Source organism: Rhynchophorus ferrugineus, unplaced genomic scaffold, assembly GCF_030347505.1.
Source record: "Rhynchophorus ferrugineus isolate W39M unplaced genomic scaffold, kcgeb_rfMv2 rfM7, whole genome shotgun sequence".
In the NCBI taxonomy this organism is placed as follows: Eukaryota; Metazoa; Arthropoda; class Insecta; order Coleoptera; family Curculionidae; genus Rhynchophorus; species Rhynchophorus ferrugineus.
In genome coordinates this window covers 1,696,315-1,719,322 of record NW_027472586.1, presented here as the reverse complement: position 1 = coordinate 1,719,322, position 23,008 = coordinate 1,696,315, and the positions used below count along the sequence as shown (strand labels likewise).

At 31.8% G+C, this 23,008-nt stretch overlaps 1 protein-coding gene across 9 annotated transcripts in view; it reads right to left on the bottom strand.

Annotated features, from left to right (window-relative positions):
* The window catches only part of Grip (Glutamate receptor interacting protein), a 347,975-nt gene that overhangs the window by 64,152 nt on the left and 260,815 nt on the right, over positions 1-23,008 (bottom strand). For all 9 annotated transcript variants that reach the window (XM_076410452.1, XM_076410453.1, XM_076410459.1 and 6 more), the window contains 3 exons: positions 22,032-22,244; positions 19,386-19,537; positions 19,178-19,327 (listed from right to left, as the gene is read on the bottom strand). In XM_076410452.1, the coding sequence (XP_076266567.1) occupies positions 19,178-19,327; positions 19,386-19,537; positions 22,032-22,244 (515 nt within the window). The remainder of the gene's footprint in view (positions 1-19,177; positions 19,328-19,385; positions 19,538-22,031; positions 22,245-23,008) is intronic.

Sequence of the window (23,008 nt, the reverse complement as noted above, 5' to 3'; positions counted from 1 at the left end):
CCTCGGTCACCGAAATTCAAACTGGAAATCGGCAGGTGGAATGTCAAAAGTGCGGCGACAATGGCACAAAGACGAGCTCCGACCTGATCCGCCAGGCTGAGGGCCGCGGCGCGACGAGGCTTGGGCTGCGCCCCGCCGTCCCGTACAGCCAACTTTTCGAATGGAGACTTTGTAGTTAGAGAAGTAGGGCGTAAACTTGGACCGAAATACTGTTGCTTCTGACAGCGGTTTCTTCTTTCAAATCCCGCCAGGAACACATTTCAACTTACGCGCGTCTTACGTTCGGAGTTCCGAAGGAAAGCGGTCGAGTTCTTGTCGAAAAATGACATCTGTTTTGGATATTAATAAAATATCAACCAAAACTTGGTAATACATATATGATTTTATACATAGAATAATTCAGCCTATGCTAAGTTTAGAGTTACTGATCAATTAAACGTTACCACTTCAGTGTGCTGTCTAGACGGAGCCTCTACTTCGTTATGGTTGTGTTTGCAGTTCTATATTTTTGTTTATTTTAAAGTTGTATGTACACTATTTATTCTTTTAACCTCCCTGTTTGTATTATTAATTTTATTTGTTTTTTGATTTATTATTTTTTATTTATGTTATTTTTTATATATTATATATTATTTTATATTATTATTTATATATTATTTTATATTATTTTTATATATACACTTTATGTCTGTCCCAAAGCATATAATAAAATTAAAGGTAACTCGTTATTCCATTCAGGTATTTCAGAATGGAACATTAGGCCACCTTTGACAAGACGCTAAAAGTTAGTGGATAAGATAGACGTGTTTATTTATATATTTTTATTTATTTATTTAATGCATTTATTTATTTATTAATTTATATATTGTTACTTTTTAATATTCAGTTTCAATTACGTAACAAAATCAGCTAACAGCACGTGAAAATATACCAACGTTTTTGGATTTAATTTTCTATTAATTATATATTACTCTATTTATAGGGACTCAATATCGAAGGCATCCGTAGCCAATCAACTAATTCTCTTAATAAACATATATTTTATGTACTCCTCTACATGTTTGGGTTCATATAGTAATTACAATTATGCATATTTGTAATTTTTAATTTAGATTATTAGCAAAAAATAAAAAGACAAGCAATTGACAGGGAAAAAAGCCTATTTACCGAATGTTAAAAACATTAGTAATCTTTAATTTGTTGATTAATTTTAAATGACGAGATAGGGTCTATTAATTCTTGATTGAAATACAGGGAGATATATCGCTTATATATATATATATATATATATATATATATATATATATATATATATATATATATATATATATATATATATATATATATATATATATATATATATATATATATATATATATATATATATATATATATATATATATATATATATATATATATATATATATATATATTATATATATGTATATATATATATATATATATATATATATATATATATAATATATATATATATATATATAATATAATTCTAAATAGCAGTGACACGAGTGTCAATATGTATCTGTCTAAAGTTGTAAATTCGTATTACAGTCAGACAATATTATCCTTGTCACTTTATTCTATTTAAAAAGATATAGAAAGCTGTTAGGGAAGTTCGAACATGTAACGGAATGAGCCTGCAAAAGTTGTCCGTTTGCCAAACGTCTGAAAATTCTTCAAAATATTATGAACTTCAAAATATTATTACGGGTTATAAACCGGCAAACGTTGTTTTAAGTCTTTGTTTTAATAAATTTGAAACAGCCGCGGTTCTTATTGAAAATATTTTTTTGCGCCTTGCAGCTGCACTGTGTATTAGTACGGATACAGTCACTAACATATCTCAACAAATAAAAAACAATATAACCTTAAATTCGCCAAAAAGGAACCGGGTTTATGCGAAACAGGTGACGAATCAAGATCAGCTTGGTGTTCAAATATATGAAATGTATAAAACAGTAAGTAGTTTTTTCAATCGAAATTCAATTATTAATTACTTCACAGAAAATTGTTAGTCTGGAAAGAATCCATAAAAATCCAAAAGATATATAGCTATTTGAGAGATGTAGGATATCCGTTCATACATTGTTAGATAATATAGGATTTAAGTGGTGTAAAGATAACCCACGAAGTGGTTTCATGAACTTCCAGAGATTGCTTTTAAAGAATGCAATTTTTAAAAGCATATAACAAAATCAAGGAAGAAATATATCAATTTATATATTTAAATGAGATAAATATTTCAAAGACAACGAAAGCTGATGGAAAAAGGTAAATGTTGGAATAACTATCGATTAAGTTTTGTTAGTTATAACATTTATTCATCGCAGACATATAGCTATTCATGCTGGAAACATGAATAGTTTTATATCTTGTGCAGAATTAGTGTAACTCTGTCTAAGGGTGACTACCATGAAGAAATGAACGATAACTTGTCTTTGCAGTAGTTTGAAAATCAGCTTTTAAAGTACTTGGAAGAACCATGAGTTATTGTAATGTACATTACACCATATCTACCATATATATAGTACAGTGGTGAGGAAAATCCTACAAACCACCAACCGCAAACATCAACAAAGGCTGCAATTAAGGAATGGCTTAAAGTACATAAAATAAGTTTCGAGGAAATCATGTTAACTAATGAACAATTTTTTTCAATTTCAATTTTTCAATTCATTTAATGTGATTTACTTTTTTAGAAATCTTCCTCACTATCATTACATTTTAATCCAATTGAGTTGATACGTGGTATTGCAAAGAATTATTACAATAGATATTCAGGTCGAGGATGACATTCAAATCAGAACTGTCTGGATTTATGGAAAGAGGCATTGTTGAAAATAGTACCTTCGGTTTGTATGAGCTCGATCAGACATAATGAAGAAGAAATTGACAAATGGTAGAATCTTGAGCAAGTTTTTGATAAATTGGAAATAAACAGCTTAGTTATTCACTTGATTAGTGTTTCTGAACAGTGATTGAATAAAACCTTATGAATGTTGGTTTATGATTCAATGCTGACGATTCCAAGACAGGGTGATGAAAGAGGAAACCACTAAAGGTCAGTATACAATTAATATACTTTAGTTTTAGGGAATTTTATTATAGACTGTGAAAGCGTTATGAGCATGTGTTATTGTCCAGAATATACATAAACTTTTGATGAACATGTATAAGGAGAGAAATAACACTAACTATTTTGCAGATATGGCAAATGCATTAAGAAGAATGCAGTGATTAAATGTAGTTTTAATAAGAAAGATGTACACAGAGATTAAAAGGACAAACTATAGAGAAATATAGTAATATCATAATGACTTTACAAGGATACATTGCATCGAAAGAAACAAGAACTAAGCATAAAACATAAATATGCTCTCTAATGAAAGTATAATACGTTACTCAGATATACAATTGTTAATTATGTGGATTAGGCCTTCGGGGGATACCACTACATAAAAAAAACGCCCCTATAACTGATGTTAGTTGATGCGGCAACATTGTGGTGCTTTGACGTCACAAACTTAGATGACGTATGGACAAAATGGCTTTGAATAGATTATATTTATACTCATAGTCGAACAATACTAATTTCAGTTTATATTCGCTCGTGTTTTAAATACGGGAAACCCTCATACCAAGGGTAAACTTTCGCGAATCGCCAGATATCTTCGGTGCAACATTATCGGCATCAGCAGCGGCGCTTTCCCGTCCGCTGAAAACGGACGAGGAGGCGCCGAGAGTGAGAGGAGGAACGCCGGCATGTGTTTCGAATTAGGATAATTGCGAAAATTTCAAAAGCCGTGGCGGATGTTTTTAATTGGGTCCGCGCTTTTGATGCCCCTCCGACAAACCGTATCTCTTTTCTTCCTCCGTTATTAATTTTAATTAAAATTAATTCGACCGAGTCGTGGAATTGAAGACGGAAATGGATCGACCCATCGCAACCCATTACTTATTACCGGGAATGTTAGTTTAGCGTCGACGTTTCATGAATGAGTCTTGGTATCAAGTTTGGGGTTGAGTTTTGAGGTTTTTTTTCTGTCAGTTGGTAGTTCTGTAGTGAGTTACCGTGCGCATATTAATATGACAATGTCGTATGCCGAATCGTCCAGACCTATTTTCACTCGTGATTAGATAGTCATACACTATATTAAAAATAATTGCTGTAAATTTTTTGAATATGTGTTAAAGTGTTTTATTAATTAAATTATTTTCTAGTAGTGATTAGTTGCCAATCTCAAGCTTTTTTGCCGTCACTTCCGTTAAAATAATAAGATATTAATGAAAACTACAGGGAATATAAAGAATTCCACGCTGAATAGAACTGTGGTTTAATAATATTTCTATAAACATTTTCTATTAAGCTATACAAACAGAAGGTGTAGAAAAATGAGTTGTCTTTTATTTATGTCACATAAATTAAATACTATTCAATATAAGACATTTTAATATGCATTTTCAACCCCAGCAGTCCAAAATACATATATTTTCAGAATTTGGTTTATGTCACATAACTTAAATACTATTCATTCTAAGGCATTTTAACATGGATTTTCAGTTATAGCAGATCAAAATACATACATTTTGAGACTTTTACCTTTATCCAAGAGGCAACATATTTTGCCACATTTTCCATATATATAGTCATGAAAAATTGCGATTTTTAGCCATTTTCACAATTTTCATTGTAATTTCTGTTAAAATAATCGCAACTTAATGAAACTTTCAACAATTATAGAGAATTTTACGCCGAATCGAACGGTGGTACGGACCATTTTATATATCGTTTAGTTTCTAAGTCATACAGTGAAAAGTGTATTTCTGAAAAATGTGTTGATTTTGGTTTAAGTCACATAACTTAAATAATATTCATTCTAAGGCATTTTAACATGGATTTTCAGTTATAGCAGATCAAAAAACATACATTTTGAGACTTTTACCTTTATCCAAGAGGCAACATATTTTGCCACATTTTCCATATATATAGTCATGAAAAATTGCGATTTTTAGCCATTTTCACAATTTTCATTGTAATTTCTGTTAAAATAATCGCAGCTTAATGAAACTTTCAACAATTATAGAGAATTTTACGCCGAATCGAATGGTAGTACAGACCATTTTATATAGCGTTTAGTTTCTAAGTCATATAATGAAAAGTGTATTTCTGAAAAATGTGTTGATTTTGGTTTAAGTCACATAACTTAAATAATATTCATTCTAAGGCATTTTAACATGGATTTTCAGTTATAGCAGATCAAAAAACATACATTTTGAGACTTTTACCTTTATCCAAGAGGCAACATATTTTGCCACATTTTCCATATATATAGTCATGAAAAATTGCGATTTTTAGCCATTTTCACAATTTTCATTGTAATTTCTGTTAAAATAATCGCAGCTTAATGAAACTTTCAACAATTATAGAGAATTTTACGCCGAATCGAATGGTAGTACAGACCATTTTATATAGCGTTTAGTTTCTAAGTCATATAATGAAAAGTGTATTTTGAAAAATGGGTTGATTTTGGTTTATGTCACATAACTTAAATACTATTCATTCTAAAGCATTTTAACATGGATTTTCGGTTATAGCAGACCAAAATACATACATTCTGAGACTTTTACCTTTATCCAAGAGGCAAAATATTTTGCCACATTTTCCATATATATAGTCATGAAAAATTGCGATTTTTAGCCATTTTCACAATTTTCATTGTAATTTCTGTTAAAATAATCGCAACTTAATGAAACTTTCAACAATTATAGAGAATTTTACGCCGAATCGAACGGTGGTACGGACCATTTTATATATCGTTTAGTTTCTAAGTCATACAGTGAAAAGTGTATTTCTGAAAAATGTGTTGATTTTGGTTTAAGTCACATAACTTAAATAATATTCATTCTAAGGCATTTTAACATGGATTTTCAGTTATAGCAGATCAAAAAACATACATTTTGAGACTTTTACCTTTATCCAAGAGGCAACATATTTTGCCACATTTTCCATATATATAGTCATGAAAAATTGCGATTTTTAGCCATTTTCACAATTTTCATTGTAATTTCTGTTAAAATAATCGCAGCTTAATGAAACTTTCAACAATTATAGAGAATTTTACGCCGAATCGAATGGTAGTACAGACCATTTTATATAGCGTTTAGTTTCTAAGTCATATAATGAAAAGTGTATTTTGAAAAATGGGTTGATTTTGGTTTATGTCACATAACTTAAATACTATTCATTCTAAAGCATTTTAACATGGATTTTCGGTTATAGCAGACCAAAATACATACATTCTGAGACTTTTACCTTTATCCAAGAGGCAAAATATTTTGCCACATTTTCCATATATATAGTCGTGAAAAATTGCGATTTTTAGCCATTTTCACAATTTTCATTGTAATTTCTGTTAAAATAATCGCAACTTAATGAAATTTTCAACAGTTATAGAGAATTTTACGCCGAATCGAATGGTGGTACAGACCATTTTATATAGCGTTTAGTTTCTAAGTCATATAATGAAAAGTGTATTTTGAAAAATGGGTTGATTTTGGTTTGTGTCACATAACTTAAATACTATTCATTCTAAGGCATTTTAACATGGATTTTCAGTTATAGCAGACCAAAATACATACATTTTGAGACTTTTACCTTTATCCAAGAGGCAAAATATTTTGCCACATTTTCCATATATATAGTCATGAAAAATTGCGATTTTTAGCCATTTTCACAATTTTCATTGTAATTTCTGTTAAAATAATCGCAACTTAATGAAACTTTCAACAATTATAGAGAATTTTACGCCGAATCGAACGGTGGTACGGACCATTTTATATATCGTTTAGTTTCTAAGTCATACAGTGAAAAGTGTATTTCTGAAAAATGTGTTGATTTTGGTTTAAGTCACATAACTTAAATAATATTCATTCTAAGGCATTTTAACATGGATTTTCAGTTATAGCAGATCAAAATACATACATTTTGAGACTTTTACCTTTATCCAAGAGGCAACATATTTTGCCACATTTTCCATATATATAGTCATGAAAAATTGCGATTTTTAGCCATTTTCACAATTTTCATTGTAATTTCTGTTAAAATAATCGCAGCTTAATGAAACTTTCAACAATTATAGAGAATTTTACGCCGAATCGAATGGTAGTACAGACCATTTTATATAGCGTTTAGTTTCTAAGTCATATAATGAAAAGTGTATTTTGAAAAATGGGTTGATTTTGGTTTATGTCACATAACTTAAATACTATTCATTCTAAAGCATTTTAACATGGATTTTCGGTTATAGCAGACCAAAATACATACATTCTGAGACTTTTACCTTTATCCAAGAGGCAAAATATTTTGCCACATTTTCCATATATATAGTCGTGAAAAATTGCGATTTTTAGCCATTTTCACAATTTTCATTGTAATTTCTGTTAAAATAATCGCAACTTAATGAAATTTTCAACAGTTATAGAGAATTTTACGCCGAATCGAATGGTGGTACAGACCATTTTATATAGCGTTTAGTTTCTAAGTCATATAATGAAAAGTGTATTTTGAAAAATGGGTTGATTTTGGTTTGTGTCATATAACTTAAATACTATTCATTCTAAGGCATTTTAACATGGATTTTCAGTTATAGCAGACCAAAATACATACATTTTGAGACTTTTACCTTTATCCAAGAGGCAAAATATTTTGCCACATTTTCCATATATATAGTCATGAAAAATTGCGATTTTTAGCCATTTTCACAATTTTCATTGTCATTTCTGTTAAAATAATCGCAGCTTAATGATACTTTCAATAGTTATAGAGAATTTTACGCCGAATCGAATGGTGGTACAGATCATTTTATATAGCGTTTAGTTTCTAAGTCATATAATGAAAAGTGTATTTCTGAAAAATGGGTTGATTTTAGTTTATGTCACATAACTTAAATACTATTCATTCTAAGGCATTTCAACATGGATTTTCGGTTATAGCAGACCAAAATACATACATTTTGAGACTTTTACCTTTATCCAAGAGGCAAAATATTTTGCCACATTTTCCATATATATAGTCGTGATGAATTGCGATTTTTAGCCATTTTCACGATTTTCATTGTCATTTTTGTTAGAATAATCGCAGCTAATGAAACTTATCACCGCTATCACAGAAATTGACGCCATCGATATTATATTTACGACGAGACGTCGAAATTACCGTAATTTCGCTGCATAATGCTAAACACCGATCGAAATGGGGTTCCGCATACATTGGGAAATTTACCACAAGTTGGCAACGTTGATATATATATATATATATATATATATATATCCTGGAGAAAATAATGGCTGACTTTTACGGAATTACATTTAATAAATAAACGATCCCAACATTATCAAACTTTGTCGTTTCCCAGACACGTTCAAGTGAATTAATTCCCATCAGCTCGTTCTTTGATATCCGCCCATCGTCCGAATTAATCCTCGCGGCGTCGCGCCTCCATCTAAATTTGTAGTTTCATCGTTTCGACCGTTCCGCTTTATCCGCACGATCCTTTTAATAAAGTCCCCGCTTCGAGGACGTCTACGTCGACGGGCCTTCAGTCGCTCTCGCAGGACGAATTCCTGACCCGGTTACGCCTCGCTCTCTCCCGGTCCTGCGACGCATATAATATTAATTCGAGGGGGATTGTGACCCTCCCGGACGGCTTAATAGACACGATGGGGGCGTCGGGACGCCGAGCGATATATCGCTACACGTACGAGAACAGCGGGAAATGATCGTTAGAATTACGTCGAATGATAGCGATGCAGTCTGTGTCCTTATAATGGACTTTAAAAGTTCAGTTCTCGTACGTTTGTGCATGCAAAAGTCTGAAAATAGTTAAGGTATTGAATTGAAATTTATACTCAACATTACACGTTGGTAGAGGGTGTTTGTATGTAATCTCTATTACGATATCTCCTGCGATATTTACATGACACAATTAAATATAACAACAACTCACAAAAGGTAAATATTTAAAGACAATTTCAAGATTACCAGCAGCTACTAACTCGAAAAAGAAGAGATAATTTCAGATAAATTCAATTTAGAGATAATAAGAAATAAATTACTTAGACTAAGAAATAAGATAAGTTAAAATACTGAGCAGAGTGGAACATATTTCACAAATTGACAAATAGCATTTATTGTCCCGATACATACAAAAAAGGACATAAAATAGACTGTTTATAGTTTATAAAATATAGAGGGATAACTAAGTTGTGCGTAGCCATGAAGATTTTACTCATTTAGAAATAGTACTTGGTAGAGAAAAAGAGAAACACTATGGGTTATATTTGAACAAAGATATGCAGGTAATAAAATTCTAAGAATAAGTCAATAAATATGCAGGATAAATACAAGCAGGGCTAACAACAATGAAATAGTCAATAAATACCAAAACGAACTATATATAGAGTATAAAAAAATTTAAAAAGTTTGAAATGTTGGTAGAATGTATGTAAGAATGTATTGAAGTTATGACTTCTAGTCTACCAGAGCCTTTAAATAGTCTTTTTATCAGATAAATTCAATTTAGAGATAATAAGAAATAAATTACTTAGACTAAGAAATAAGATAAGTTAAAATACTGAGCAGAGTGGAACATATTTCACAAATTGACAAATAGCATTTATTGTCCCGATACATACAAAAAAGGACATAAAATAGACTGTTTATAGTTTATAAAATATAGAGGGATAACTAAGTTGTGCGTAGCCATGAAGATTTTACTCATTTGGAAATAGTACTTGGCAGAGAAAAAGAGAAACACTATGGGTTATATTTGAACAAAGATGTGCAGGTAATAAAATTGTAAGAATAAGTCAATAAATATGCAGGATAAATACAAGCAGGGCTAACAACAATGAAATAGTCAATAAATACCAAAACGAACTATATATAGAGTATAAAAAAATTTTAAAAGTTTGAAATGTTGGTAGAATGTATGTAAGAATGTATTGCAGTTATGACTTCTAGACTACCAGAGCCTTTAAATAGTCCTTTTATCAGATAAATTCAATTTAGAGATAATAAGAAATAAATTACTTAGACTAAGAAATAAGATAAGTTAAAATACTGAGCAGAGTGGAACATATTTCACAAATTGACAAATAGCATTTATTGTCCCGATACATACAAAAAAGGACATAAAATAGACTGTTTATAGTTTATAAAATATAGAGGGATAACTAAGTTGTGCGTAGCCATGAAGATTTTACTCATTTGGAAATAGTACTTGGCAGACAAAAAGAGAAACACTATGGGTTATATTTGAATAAAGATGTGCAGGTAATAAAATTGTAAGAATAAGTCAATAAATATGCAGGATAAATATAAGCAGGGCTAACAACAATGAAATAGTCAATAAATACCAAAACGAACTATATATAGAGTATAAAAAAATTTTAAAAGTTTGAAATGTTGGTAGAATGTATGTAAGAATGTATTGCAGTTATGACTTCTAGACTACCAGAGCCTTTAAATAGTCCTTTTATCAGATAAATTCAATTTAGAGATAATAAGAAATAAATTACTTAGACTAAGAAATAAGATAAGTTAAAATACTGAGCAGAGTGGAACATATTTCACAAATTGACAAATAGCATTTATTGTCCTGATACATACAAAAAAGGACATAAAATAGACTGTTTATAGTTTATAAAATATAGAGGGATAACTAAGTTGTGCGTAGCCATGAAGATTTTACTCATTTGGAAATAGTACTTGGCAGACAAAAAGAGAAACACTATGGGTTATATTTGAACAAAGATATGCAGGTAATAAAATTCTAAGAATAAGTCAATAAATATGCAGGATAAATACAAGCAGGGCTAACAACAATGAAATAGTCAATAAATACCAAAACGAACTATATATAGAGTATAAAAAAATTTAAAAAGTTTGAAATGTTGGTAGAATGTATGTAAGAATGTATTGCAGTTATGACTTCTAGACTACCAGAGCCTTTAAATAGTCCTTTTATCAGATAAATTCAATTTAGAGATAATAAGAAATAAATTACTTAGACTAAGAAATAAGATAAGTTAAAATACTGAGCAGAGTGGAACATATTTCACAAATTGACAAATAGCATTTATTGTCCCGATACATACAAAAAAGGACATAAAATAGACTGTTTATAGTTTATAAAATATAGAGGGATAACTAAGTTGTGCGTAGCCATGAAGATTTTACTCATTTGGAAATAGTACTTGGTAGAGAAAAAGAGAAACACTATGGGTTATATTTGAACAAAGATATGCAGGTAATAAAATTCTAAGAATAAGTCAATAAATATGCAGGATAAATACAAGCAGGGCTAACAACAATGAAATAGTCAATAAATACCAAAACGAACTATATATAGAGTATAAAAAAATTTAAAAAGTTTGAAATGTTGGTAGAATGTATGTAAGAATGTATTGCAGTTATGACTTCTAGACTACCAGAGCCTTTAAATAGTCCTTTTATCAGATAAATTCAATTTAGAGATAATAAGAAATAAATTACTTAGACTAAGAAATAAGATAAGTTAAAATACTGAGCAGAGTGGAACATATTTCACAAATTGACAAATAGCATTTATTGTCCCGATACATACAAAAAAGGACATAAAATAGACTGTTTATAGTTTATAAAATATAGAGGGATAACTAAGTTGTGCGTAGCCATGAAGATTTTACTCATTTGGAAATAGTACTTGGCAGACAAAAAGAGAAACACTATGGGTTATATTTGAATAAAGATGTGCAGGTAATAAAATTGTAAGAATAAGTCAATAAATATGCAGGATAAATACAAGCAGGGCTAACAACAATAAAATAATAAATAAATACCAAAACGAACTATATATAGAGTATAAAAAAATTTAGAAAGTTTGAAATATTGGTAGAATGTATGTAAGAATGTATTGCAGTTATGACTTCTAGTCTACCAGAGCCTTTAAATAGTCCTTTTATCAGATAAATTCAATTTAGAGATAATAAGAAATAAATTACTTAGGCTAAGAAATAAGATAAGTTAAAATACTGAGCAGAGTGGAACATATTTCACAAATTGACAAATAGCATTTATTGTCCCGATACATACAAAAAAGGACATAAAATAGACTGTTTATAGTTTATAAAATAGAGAGGGATAACTAAGTTGTGCGTAGCCATGAAGATTTTACTCATTTGGAAATAGTACTTGGCAGAGAAAAAGAGAAACACTATGGGTTATATTTGAACAAAGATGTGCAGGTAATAAAATTCTAAGAATAAGTCAATAAATATACAGGATAAATACAAGCAGGGCTAACAACAATTAAATAGTAAATAAATACCAAAACGAACTATATATAGAATATAAAAAAATGAAAAAGTTAGAAATGTTGGTAGAATGTATGTAAGAATGTATTGCAGTTAAGACTTCTAGTCTACCAGAGCCTTTAAACAGTCCTTTTATCCGTTAGAATCTAATTTCCTTCTAAAAGTACTGGATATTCTAAGAAGTTAGTCACAAAGCTCTTGCTCCCATTACAATAAAATTGGATCGACAATATCGTTGATACAGTTCATTCAACAAGTTCAAAATGAATTAAAAGTTAGTATTTTTATTCCTAGTTATTGCTCGTATAATTTCAAGTGATTATACACAAGCAAATATTTTCCGTTTGTTGAAAACTTTTTCTCCTTATGCCAACCAAAAATCTATTCCACGACGAAAAACTACACGGTTTACAGTCCGCTGTTTAGAATTTTTCAGACTTTTTATTCGTGTCGTCTTTCCGCTTGTTATACGTCTAGGCAAAAAGTAGCCTATACGAAAACCGAGACATTTTTCCGTCCAGATATTTGCCAGAGAGAGACAATTTACTCAACCAAAAGCTGAATATAGCTTTCCGTTTTGTTTCGTTTCGCGAAACAAATATCGAATAGGAAAAGTATCGTCGAGGTATAAAAAAGGACGGTGTCTTAAAGGAAAATATAGTTTTCTTTGGATAAAAAATGAAATATTGTATGGTGAATATAATACAGTTGATGCATAAAACGAGCGATGTTTAGAAAAACAAAAAGTCAAAGTTAATATTAAGGATATAAAAATGATTCCAGTTCATTTCATAATAAGTGAGAATCATGATAAGCTGAATTGTGATACCACTTTAGTGAAAATAAATTAACAAGGTCCACAGTACTACATAATTACTCATTTCAAGCACTTCAAGGAATGTATAAGTCATCGGAGGTTGGAGCAAAAAGATCAGAACACAAGAAACTTGAGAATGATTAACAATGAAACAGTATGACCATTGAAATTTAAAATTTAACTTCAACAAATATATCTTGACATGAGAAGTTAAAAAGGAAGTTATTTTATAGGAAAATATTATTTTCTTTAGATGAAAAATAAAATATTATTCGGGGAATAGAATACAGTTGATGTATAAGAACGAATGTTTATAACAACATGCATTTTTTGCGTTAAATGTTTTATTAAGGACATAATAATGATTAAAGTCATTCCATAAGAAATGAGTATCATGCTAAGCCGAATTATGAAAACATTTTCGTATTTTAGTGAAAACATAGTGACATAGTCCACATTACTACATAATTACAGATGTCAAATATTTCAAAGATTACCTATCATTGGAAACCGGCGTAAAATATCAGAATAGAAGCTCCTTCTGAATGATTAACAATTAAATAATTTGACCATACACAGATACATACGACAGATGTGTTTTGATTTAAAGAAGGTATAAAAAACGAAAAATTTCATTTTCTTTAGGTAAAAATAAAACATTGTTCGTTTAATAAAACACAGTTGAAGTATGAGAACGAATGTTTATAAAAGAAAACAGTTTTTGAGTTTAAGTGAATATTAAAGAAATAATATCTATTTAAGCTCTTTCGTTAAGAAATGAGTTTCATGGTAAGTCGAATTGTGAAAAACATTTTGAGAATGATTAGCAATGAAACAATTTGAGAATTTCCCAAGGACATTGATAGATGTTTTTTATTTAAACCTTCTGCTTGACTGACAAAAATGAAAGTGCTTTTCTAATGATCTATGTACCATTTGATTCAATTAATGACACAAGGCTTGTTGAGGTAATAGTTAAATTTTTATAAGGATTATAAAAAGTATCTCTAAGACAAGAAGACAACAATTTTGCAGTGAATGGTTGACACTACATTGAACATATTTATGTGAGTGTCAAGCTGCCGCTCTTTGTTACCAATGTCATATAGTGAACAAAATAAAAGAACAGCAAAATCCTTCATATTATATATTTATTATATATTACATTTCTCAGGGACTTGCGTGAACCGCTTTTTCCATCCACTATTGATTTCAGCGAACAATAAAATAGCCTTTATATTACATTATATTGTTATATATTCCCAACTAACAATAGAGATATTTTTATTATTAACGATGCTGTACATCATTTATGAAAAATCATACAATTTTAACGAGACTCGTTATTATAATTCAAATTCCGGCTAGAATTTACTTGTATTTACTCGAATAAAACGCGCATTTTCCTGCTCTACTCTCTCTAATAATGACGACAATAAAATAAAATAGTATTTTTAATGCACGAAAGGCCATTCATCAGCGAAATATTCAATTTATATTGTATAGCTTCGTTTTTAATAATTCGTTAAATGTATTTTGTGGCTTTCATAAAATTTAATTACATCATTAAATTAAAACCATTATATAAAATTCTGGTCATCTTACGTTCAGTTAATTAGTTAATATAGGACGCAGTGTGGGATAAATACATCAGCATGTATTTCCCAATATAAATACAAATTAGACTAGTTAAGGTAATGTTGAACACTTATACATTATACAAATTTCTGGTAGCTCTTTCAATAATTCAGTTGAAATATTATTGTGGCGATTTTCACTGGAAAAACTAGATTATTTTGACCTGACAAAATATCCAAAATAGTAAAGAAGACAAACTCGTATGCTGATTATTGTTTCTACGCAAATTATATACCGGTACACATTGTCAACGATACCGAAGTTCCATGGACTTAATAAACAAATTCAAACTAATCTCGTGCAAGTTACGAACGCGTAAGGAGATCAAACGTGCCGGTAATTACGTATTACTTTTATCGAAGATAATTAATATGCCGAAACTAAATTACCTGCGGTACATTCAATCGAAGACCGCCTTTGATGTATCATAATATCCGACAGTATAATAAACACGGCTAATGCCCGCCATTGATTAATAGTTAGGCCCAATCGGAGGAACGCAAGCTAGGACGAGTCGCAGCCTGCTCGACGGAGGGTATAAAACAATGGATGTCAGCAGTATGTTTGTTTGTCGGGTCCAAGAATCTCGGTTCGTAATTAGCTTTCGCGTTAAGCGGGTTCTTGAGATGGGATTGTCTCGGGACGTTTCGGTTTATCGGGCTACGAGTTTCTATTCTTTCAATGTGAACTATTACATATTGTCACAAAGACTGTGAATTAATTTTGCGGGATTTAAAAATTCTTGAATGAATGATGGTCTTAACATCTCATTGAGGACCATTGATGCTTTGGAAGAAACTGTCTAGGTATTTTAGAGTTGAGCAATCTCCGTCCTCAGATTTTCTTTCCATATTGATCTTTTATCCTTCGTATTGTGTATGCCGTAATTGTTCATAAATTTATTGTTCTCTTGTTTTGTATTTTAAGTGCATTCTTGTCATAGTTCTTGATTGTCCCTCAAAACATAATGCTCCTTTAGTCCTTTGTTCTATGCATTTCTTTTCAGGCTCTTTAACAATTTTTGCTCTCGTTGTTTTTTTACTTTCAACTTTTTTGTTTATTCCTCTATTCCTCATTTTTATCTTCTCCTTATTTTTATTTATTTTCCTTTCCAGTTCCTCGAAGTTTTTATCCTTCTACGGTTAATGGCCAAATTCTTAGCCCCAATTTCTCGCAGAAAAATAGTAAGAAGAGAGTGAGAGAAACAGAGAGAGAAAGAGAGAAAGGAAATTTAAAAAGAGAAATAAAAATAGGGAAATTAATAGTGGGATATGTATGTATATGTATTGTGATGAAGTAAATCTCCAAGACCATGTTAATTCCTTCAGTTAAGATGGGAAACGTGTTAAGGCGACGACATCGGGGCCCAATGAAAGGGAAAAACAAACCGAGATCGTTTAATAAAAGCGGCGTTCGATTCCCTGCGCCGCTTCATCAGCTTACGCGCCACCAAGAGTATTTACAACGTGTCGGAATCTTTATTCGATAAGGAGGTCCGCTCATTAATCTTCCACCTTTGACTTTATCGAACTCTCTCTCGCGCCGGCTTCCATTTCCCTTTTCTTCGCGGCGCGACCGGAACTTGTTAATTCCGTCGGCCCCCCGGGGCTCCCCGCCGCCGCCGCCCCAATGTACAAGGCTCATTTTACTAATGTACCCGCGGCTGCCATTCGGAGATGGTCGTCGTCGAGTAATTTTAATATTTACGAGTCGGCTACGCGCACATCTCGGCCGCATAGTTCCACGGTTTTTGCGATAAGTTTGAAATTTTTATAATATATATACACTCTCTCGCCGCCTCGGTCGTTTTGCCGAAGATTTACCTTTATTGCTTCGGAAACGGCGCTTCGGAAAGTTGGGAAGTAAATATATTGGCGCGGGCACTTCCTGACGTCCTCTGAAATGTTGCCAACACGGTTACCGAGGTGTTCGGTGAAACTTCTCACTCGTCATTCAGGTTCAAGGTCGCTATCAAATTTTTATCTTGATTGTTAATATATTTTCTTGTAAATTTGAAGCCCAATGTGATATACAAATACAGTTTTGTTAAAGGAGGGATATTTTAGTTTAGATATTTGAAGAAATAGATTTTTCTCTCTTACTTTTTAAAGCCTAACTTTTATTTTACTGTCTTTAACCATCCACGTACATTTATTGAATGAAAGCAGATGTTGAAATAAGTCATCGTTAGTCATGATCATCAGGGTTTAACAGTAATCGCTCATCATGTCTCAAAATCCTTGGTATCACCTTTGGATTTGTAGGCTCTCTCTTTGCTCGTCGTTCGTGCCGTTCAAGTTTTTTGGAAAGGAATCAAGATAGGAATGCCGAAAATATATTTTGAGATACGTCCAAGCCCCAATACATATTTCAATATATTTTAGAGTTTCCTTTTCACTAACGAAGGTTTATTTAGACTGGACCTCTGGACTTATAATTTAACGTGGACTCCGAACCACGATCCTCGGCATTAAGCCTACCGGCTGGCGAGTGATCAACTTAGAGACCTGATTACTGAAAAATAACAGTTCATAGAATTTCCATCGTTCACTTAATCTTTCAATGCTAAGATTTCCGATAAAGTTTTCCTTAGATCCAAATATCTTTTCCTGGGGTACACATCCTACAAAAAGGCTGATCTAGAGAGCAGAGTGACTGGAGAAATAATTCGAGTTTAGTTAATGCAAATTGTATTTTATTCATTGTTTTGACAATACCATAATTTTCAATAAAATAACTGTAACTTAATTTCAATAAGTCCCCGGTAATTGGACCGACATGAGAACATTTGTTTATGATTGCAAATATAACTTCTCATTAGTCAGAGGGAGCTTAATATGGCGAATAAACTGGTTTTCTTTCAACGAATGAAACAGTTCTCTTTATAGGGTTAGGATAACCCAAACATTGTTCTTACTTTCCTAACAGTGCTAATAAGAATACGGCAGAATTATATTATATCTTATCGTCGACTTTCGAAGTAAACAGTCGAGATGACGATTTTAATTTCCGAATTCAAAAATCAAATCCGATTTTAAAATTTCAAACGCATTAACGTTCGAGGCGCTGCTGCTTCTTATAATTCGCAATTTATTTAGTATTCAGCTGCTGTGAGCCTTTTGAAGCCGCTTGAAATTTTCCCTGGAGAGAATTAAAATATTTCTTGACGGTTTCTCATACTTGCGACTCGACGTTCTCTATTAATTAATTCGATATTGCTAGGAGCTTAAAACTACCATTAAAATTCTTTAATTATAAGCTCAGTTTCAAAAAAAAAAGGAAAACTATATGCTATTTAAAATAGATGGCTCGCCAGTGATACTATTTACGCTTAAAAGCTCCACAATGATAGCCGATATACTTCCATACCTAATGCATATTCAGAGATTTTAAAAGAAACGTATAAAAACATGAAACTAATTTTAGACTTAGTCAAATACAAAGAATACAACTGGAGAGTTTGTGCTGATTTACAAGTTGTTGTTATATTGCTTGGACTACAAGGAAGTTTCACGAAATATCGTTGTTTTCTCTGTTTGTAGGACAATAGAAACGTCAAAACTCACCATTAGGTCAGACCAAAAAGAACTGGGTTTGTTTCTGTTCAATCAAACGTTAAATGTGAAACTCCTAGTCCGCACTTGGTTTAATGAAAAATCTTGTCAAGGCCATGAATAAAAATACTAAAGGATTTTTGTATTTGAAAACTGTTTTGTCTAAGTTAAGTGGTATTTTTGTTATAATAAATGAAAAACTTGCATTCTCATTTCGATTTCTCCCCCTAAATTTGGAATGGCGAGTGACGAACAAGGTGAACGTTTTCACCAAGATATAAAACATATAGATGAGCCTTATCAAGGAAGATGGAAAGCTAAAATATTAGCAGATTACTGCTGATTTGTAATAAAAGAAGATTCTACTGTTCCCAGGAGACAAAGTTAATATTTCGTCATTTTCTTTCAGAATATATGGCTCATTTTTGCTATTGAATACTTAAACCCGAGCTATCTTGATTCATTGTCTATTTATAAATATATATTACTATTTTTTTTAATAAAGTTAATAATATACATAAATATAATTTAATATTTTCATACTGTCTTTATTTATTTATAGTATTATTATCCTAAATATAAATTGGTACGTACGTCCGCTGAAGATTTTGTATTCGGCAGGTAAAATTTATTGTCAATGTGTTATAAAAAAAATTGTTACAATTTAATGATATATTAATAAATTAAAAAAGAACTATATACCCACCGAAGCTAGGATAGCCCCAAAAGTCGTCTACCAGCATTAATTTGATTCATTTATCATTATTATCATTAAAATAATATGGGTACTTACCACCGAACTGACTTCTAGTCTGTGATTTCTGCATGGCACTGTACGGCAGTACCTGCAGTTTGGTAGCTCGCCGCAGCAGCTTCTCGGCGTCACTGGGACTTCCGCTCCAGGAATCCAGAGGAAGTTCATCGATGGCTAGAATTTGGTCGCCTGAGGTAGCAAAATACCCAAGTTATTTAGAGCGACTACGAAAGTAACAGCGGTTTACCAATAGATAAAGCTCCGCATCTATCCGCAGTACTAGCAGGAATTATACGGTCGACATAGAAGCCCACGGCGAGAATGTCATCCTGCGACGACTGAGCCTCTATCATTGAGCTGCAGTTGGTGAGAAGAAGTCCAAAATCTTCCTCGACTTGTCTGTGAAAGATTAATTGTAATTAATAGTTTGTTTTGACAGCATTGAGAAATAATTGGTTCTACAGATTATTTTTCGGCGCTTAATATTATACTATGTTTAAACCTATGTCAGTTACGTAATCTTTCAGAGATTGCCATAATAATTGATAAAAATAATATTGATTACTACTTAACGTGTAAGTTCCAATTAAGCGCAAAACATTGAAATCTATTTGTAGTATTTTTGACATCCTTTATTTATGGAGAAGAAGATTTCAGAACATTCAACGATCTGTAGTTGAAAGTATTGCCGGACGAAGACTCAACTTCAACACATCAAGAGTTTGAAGTTCCGCTACAAGTCAACAGCCATCCAAGCGTCTGCATGAAATGGGATAAATATTAAGGAGGATGGAGGATGTCTTCTATATTTGTTTTAAAAGAGGTTTAATAAGTGATCAGCGTCAACCTATATTGATAACTGCACAGATATGTGCATAATTATTCAAAATAAACATATGCGTAAGGAGACAAAAATGTTTAGCTAGCAGATATGGCAAATGTATTAGGGAGAATGCGGTGATGAAATCTAGTTGCCACCACAGATTGAAAACCGACAAACGTTGTTTTGGCACTTTGATTATTTTGATACATTTTAAATCGTTCTGTAATATATGATATCATTTCGTTTGAAAATGCCGAAAAAATAGATAGTCAGGGTCACAAATTGATTGCGGCTTTAATAAAATATTTCGAAAACGAACGAGATAATGGAGGCCCCCATTTGCCTATAATATCCGTTATAGAGGTAATTATTAATGATATTAAATAATATAAGTCCCTACAATTTTAGTGTAGGTACTATGAATCACATCGCTTACAAAATGAGGAATAATACGTTAGCTTTACCCAAGAAAACCCGTCTACATACAAAGTGGGTGACGAATCTTGACCATCTTGATATTGACTCTATTCGAGACCAAATATACGAAATGTATAAGAACAGTAAGTACACAAACTATTTTATCGATATAAACATAATTTAATAAAATTTTTTGAGAGAAAATTGTCTGTCTGGAAAGTATACATAAAAGAGTTGGGAGCATGTAGCTTTTTGAGGGATGTAAGACATCCTTTCATACACTCTTCCAGGGCATACGGTTTAAATGGTATAAAGATAAACCTCCAAGAGGTTTAGTGGAACTTCCAGACATTACCTTAAAAAAATTAAATTTTTAAAGGCATAAAATAAGACCAAGGAAAATAAACTATTTGAATTTGTATATCTCGATGAAACTTGAATATTTCAAGATGATTCATTGTGGCACTCTTGGCAAGACAGTAACATACAAAGTGCAAAGACAACAAAAATTGATGGAAAAAGGTAAAAGTTATAATATCATTCGATTAGGTTTTATTGGTCATTATATTTATTAATAATTAATTGCAGATATATTGCTGGTAGAGAAGGATATTCCATTAAAAACTGTTTGGATATGTGGAAGGAATGTCAACCATAACAACTTTGGGTTGGATGAACTCGATAAGATATACAGAGGACGTAATTGATACATGATGATATCGTGAACATGTTTTAGACATATTTGACATTAAGAGTTTACAGATTGAATTGGACAGTGAACCGGAAAGTGAAAGTGACTGAAGGAAACTTTCAGGATTTGTGATAATGCTGGAAATTCCTGGGGCAGAGTGATGAGAGTGGAAACAACTAAAGGTATGCATATAATTAATTGAATATAACTCTAGAAAATTGTATTGTAGGGCGTGAAAAATTGGTGTGTACAGATATGATTGTAATTGTTCAAAATTAAACATGAGCATTAGGTTAGAACGTATAAGGAGAGAATGAATACTAACAGTTTTGTAGTTAAGGTAAATGCATTAGATAGAATTCAGTGATTAATTTTGTGAAACAAAGGAAACAACAACTAAACAAAAAAAGTAAATATGCTCTCGAATGAAAGTAAAATACGTTTCTCAGATATACAATTGTTAATTAGGTGGATTGGGCCTCCAGGGGGATACCACTGCATAAAAAGGCGCCTAGAAACTCTGCCTCATGGGTGTCATGGAAAAGAGTTAATATAAACAAAACAAATCTAACCTACAAACTCTTATACCGATATTCTAAATTGTAGTTTTATGTCCTTCGATTATATGCGTATTATATGTACTATAACGTTAAAATAAATGATATTTGTTAACATTTTTATTAACTAAAACTCAGAGTTGGTGCAGCATTGCGATATTTTGACGCCGTCAATTCGGATGACGTGAGTTCACTGTTTTATTGAACGGACAATATATAGAGAACAACATTGACTGAAACGAGATCCTTTATTAATCTTGATTGAAGTTTAACGTCGACATTTTACCGAGTGGATGGGTTCGTTAGATCGCAAACAGGAATCGACGTATTGTCTGCAGTTTTCTTGAGGGGGATATCAAAAAGTCGAGGGAGTTCCTGCGGCACGCCGATCCCAATATAGCTCACCTGTCAATTTCGACGAGCAACGGCCCGCTGGCGTACTTGACAGACTCCATTACACTGACGTCGTATTCTATCGTGAGCGTGCTCAGGCCGATCCCGTGAGAGCTGCATCCCGCCGTCTCTCGCAGGATCTGCTGGGCTTCAAGGAGGGTCTTGTTAATGAGGGAGTGACGGTCCACCTTTAAGAGCCGGTCGCCGACGCGGATCAGTCCGCTTCTGAAACAGAAAATTTGTTGTACAAATATGATTCCGTCTTTTTTTGCCTCTATTACTGTTGTGGAAGTTACTGTGTTAAGGGTGCGTATAGTAACTAACCAAAATTACGTTTCAAACAATGGAAAAAGTGCTATAATTTTTTGCCTATTGGATATAGGTCAAACTTTCAAAATATATGTATTTTGAAATGGAAGGGAAATCCATATAAATCTATTCTGGAGTTTTTTGAAAAGACACATTTGATCACATAACAATAAAAGTAAAACACGTACAAAAAGAGCTATACTGCTATTCGATTCAGCGCAAAATTCTATACTAATACCTGTAATTTTCATTGCCCTGGCATAGTTATAATGGAAATAGCAGCAAAAACATTGAAAATGGCAGAAAATCGCAAATTTTCACGACTATATATATGGAAAAAGTGTTAAAATCTTTTCTCGCTCAGATAAAGATAAAATCTTCAAAATATATGTATTTTGGTGTGAAAGAAATGAAAATCTATGTTAAATTGATGTGGGTTTGATGTTTTTCAAGATATCTTACGCTAGGTGAAATAATTAATTTTTTTGAAAAGACACATTTGATCACATAACATTAAAAGTAAAACACGTACAAAAAGAGCTATACTGCTATTCGATTCAGCGTAAAATTCTTTATAACACCTGTAATTTTCATTGCCCTGGCATAATTATAATGGAAATAGCAGCAAAAACAATGAAACTGGCAGAAAATTGCAAATTTTCACGACTATATATATGGAA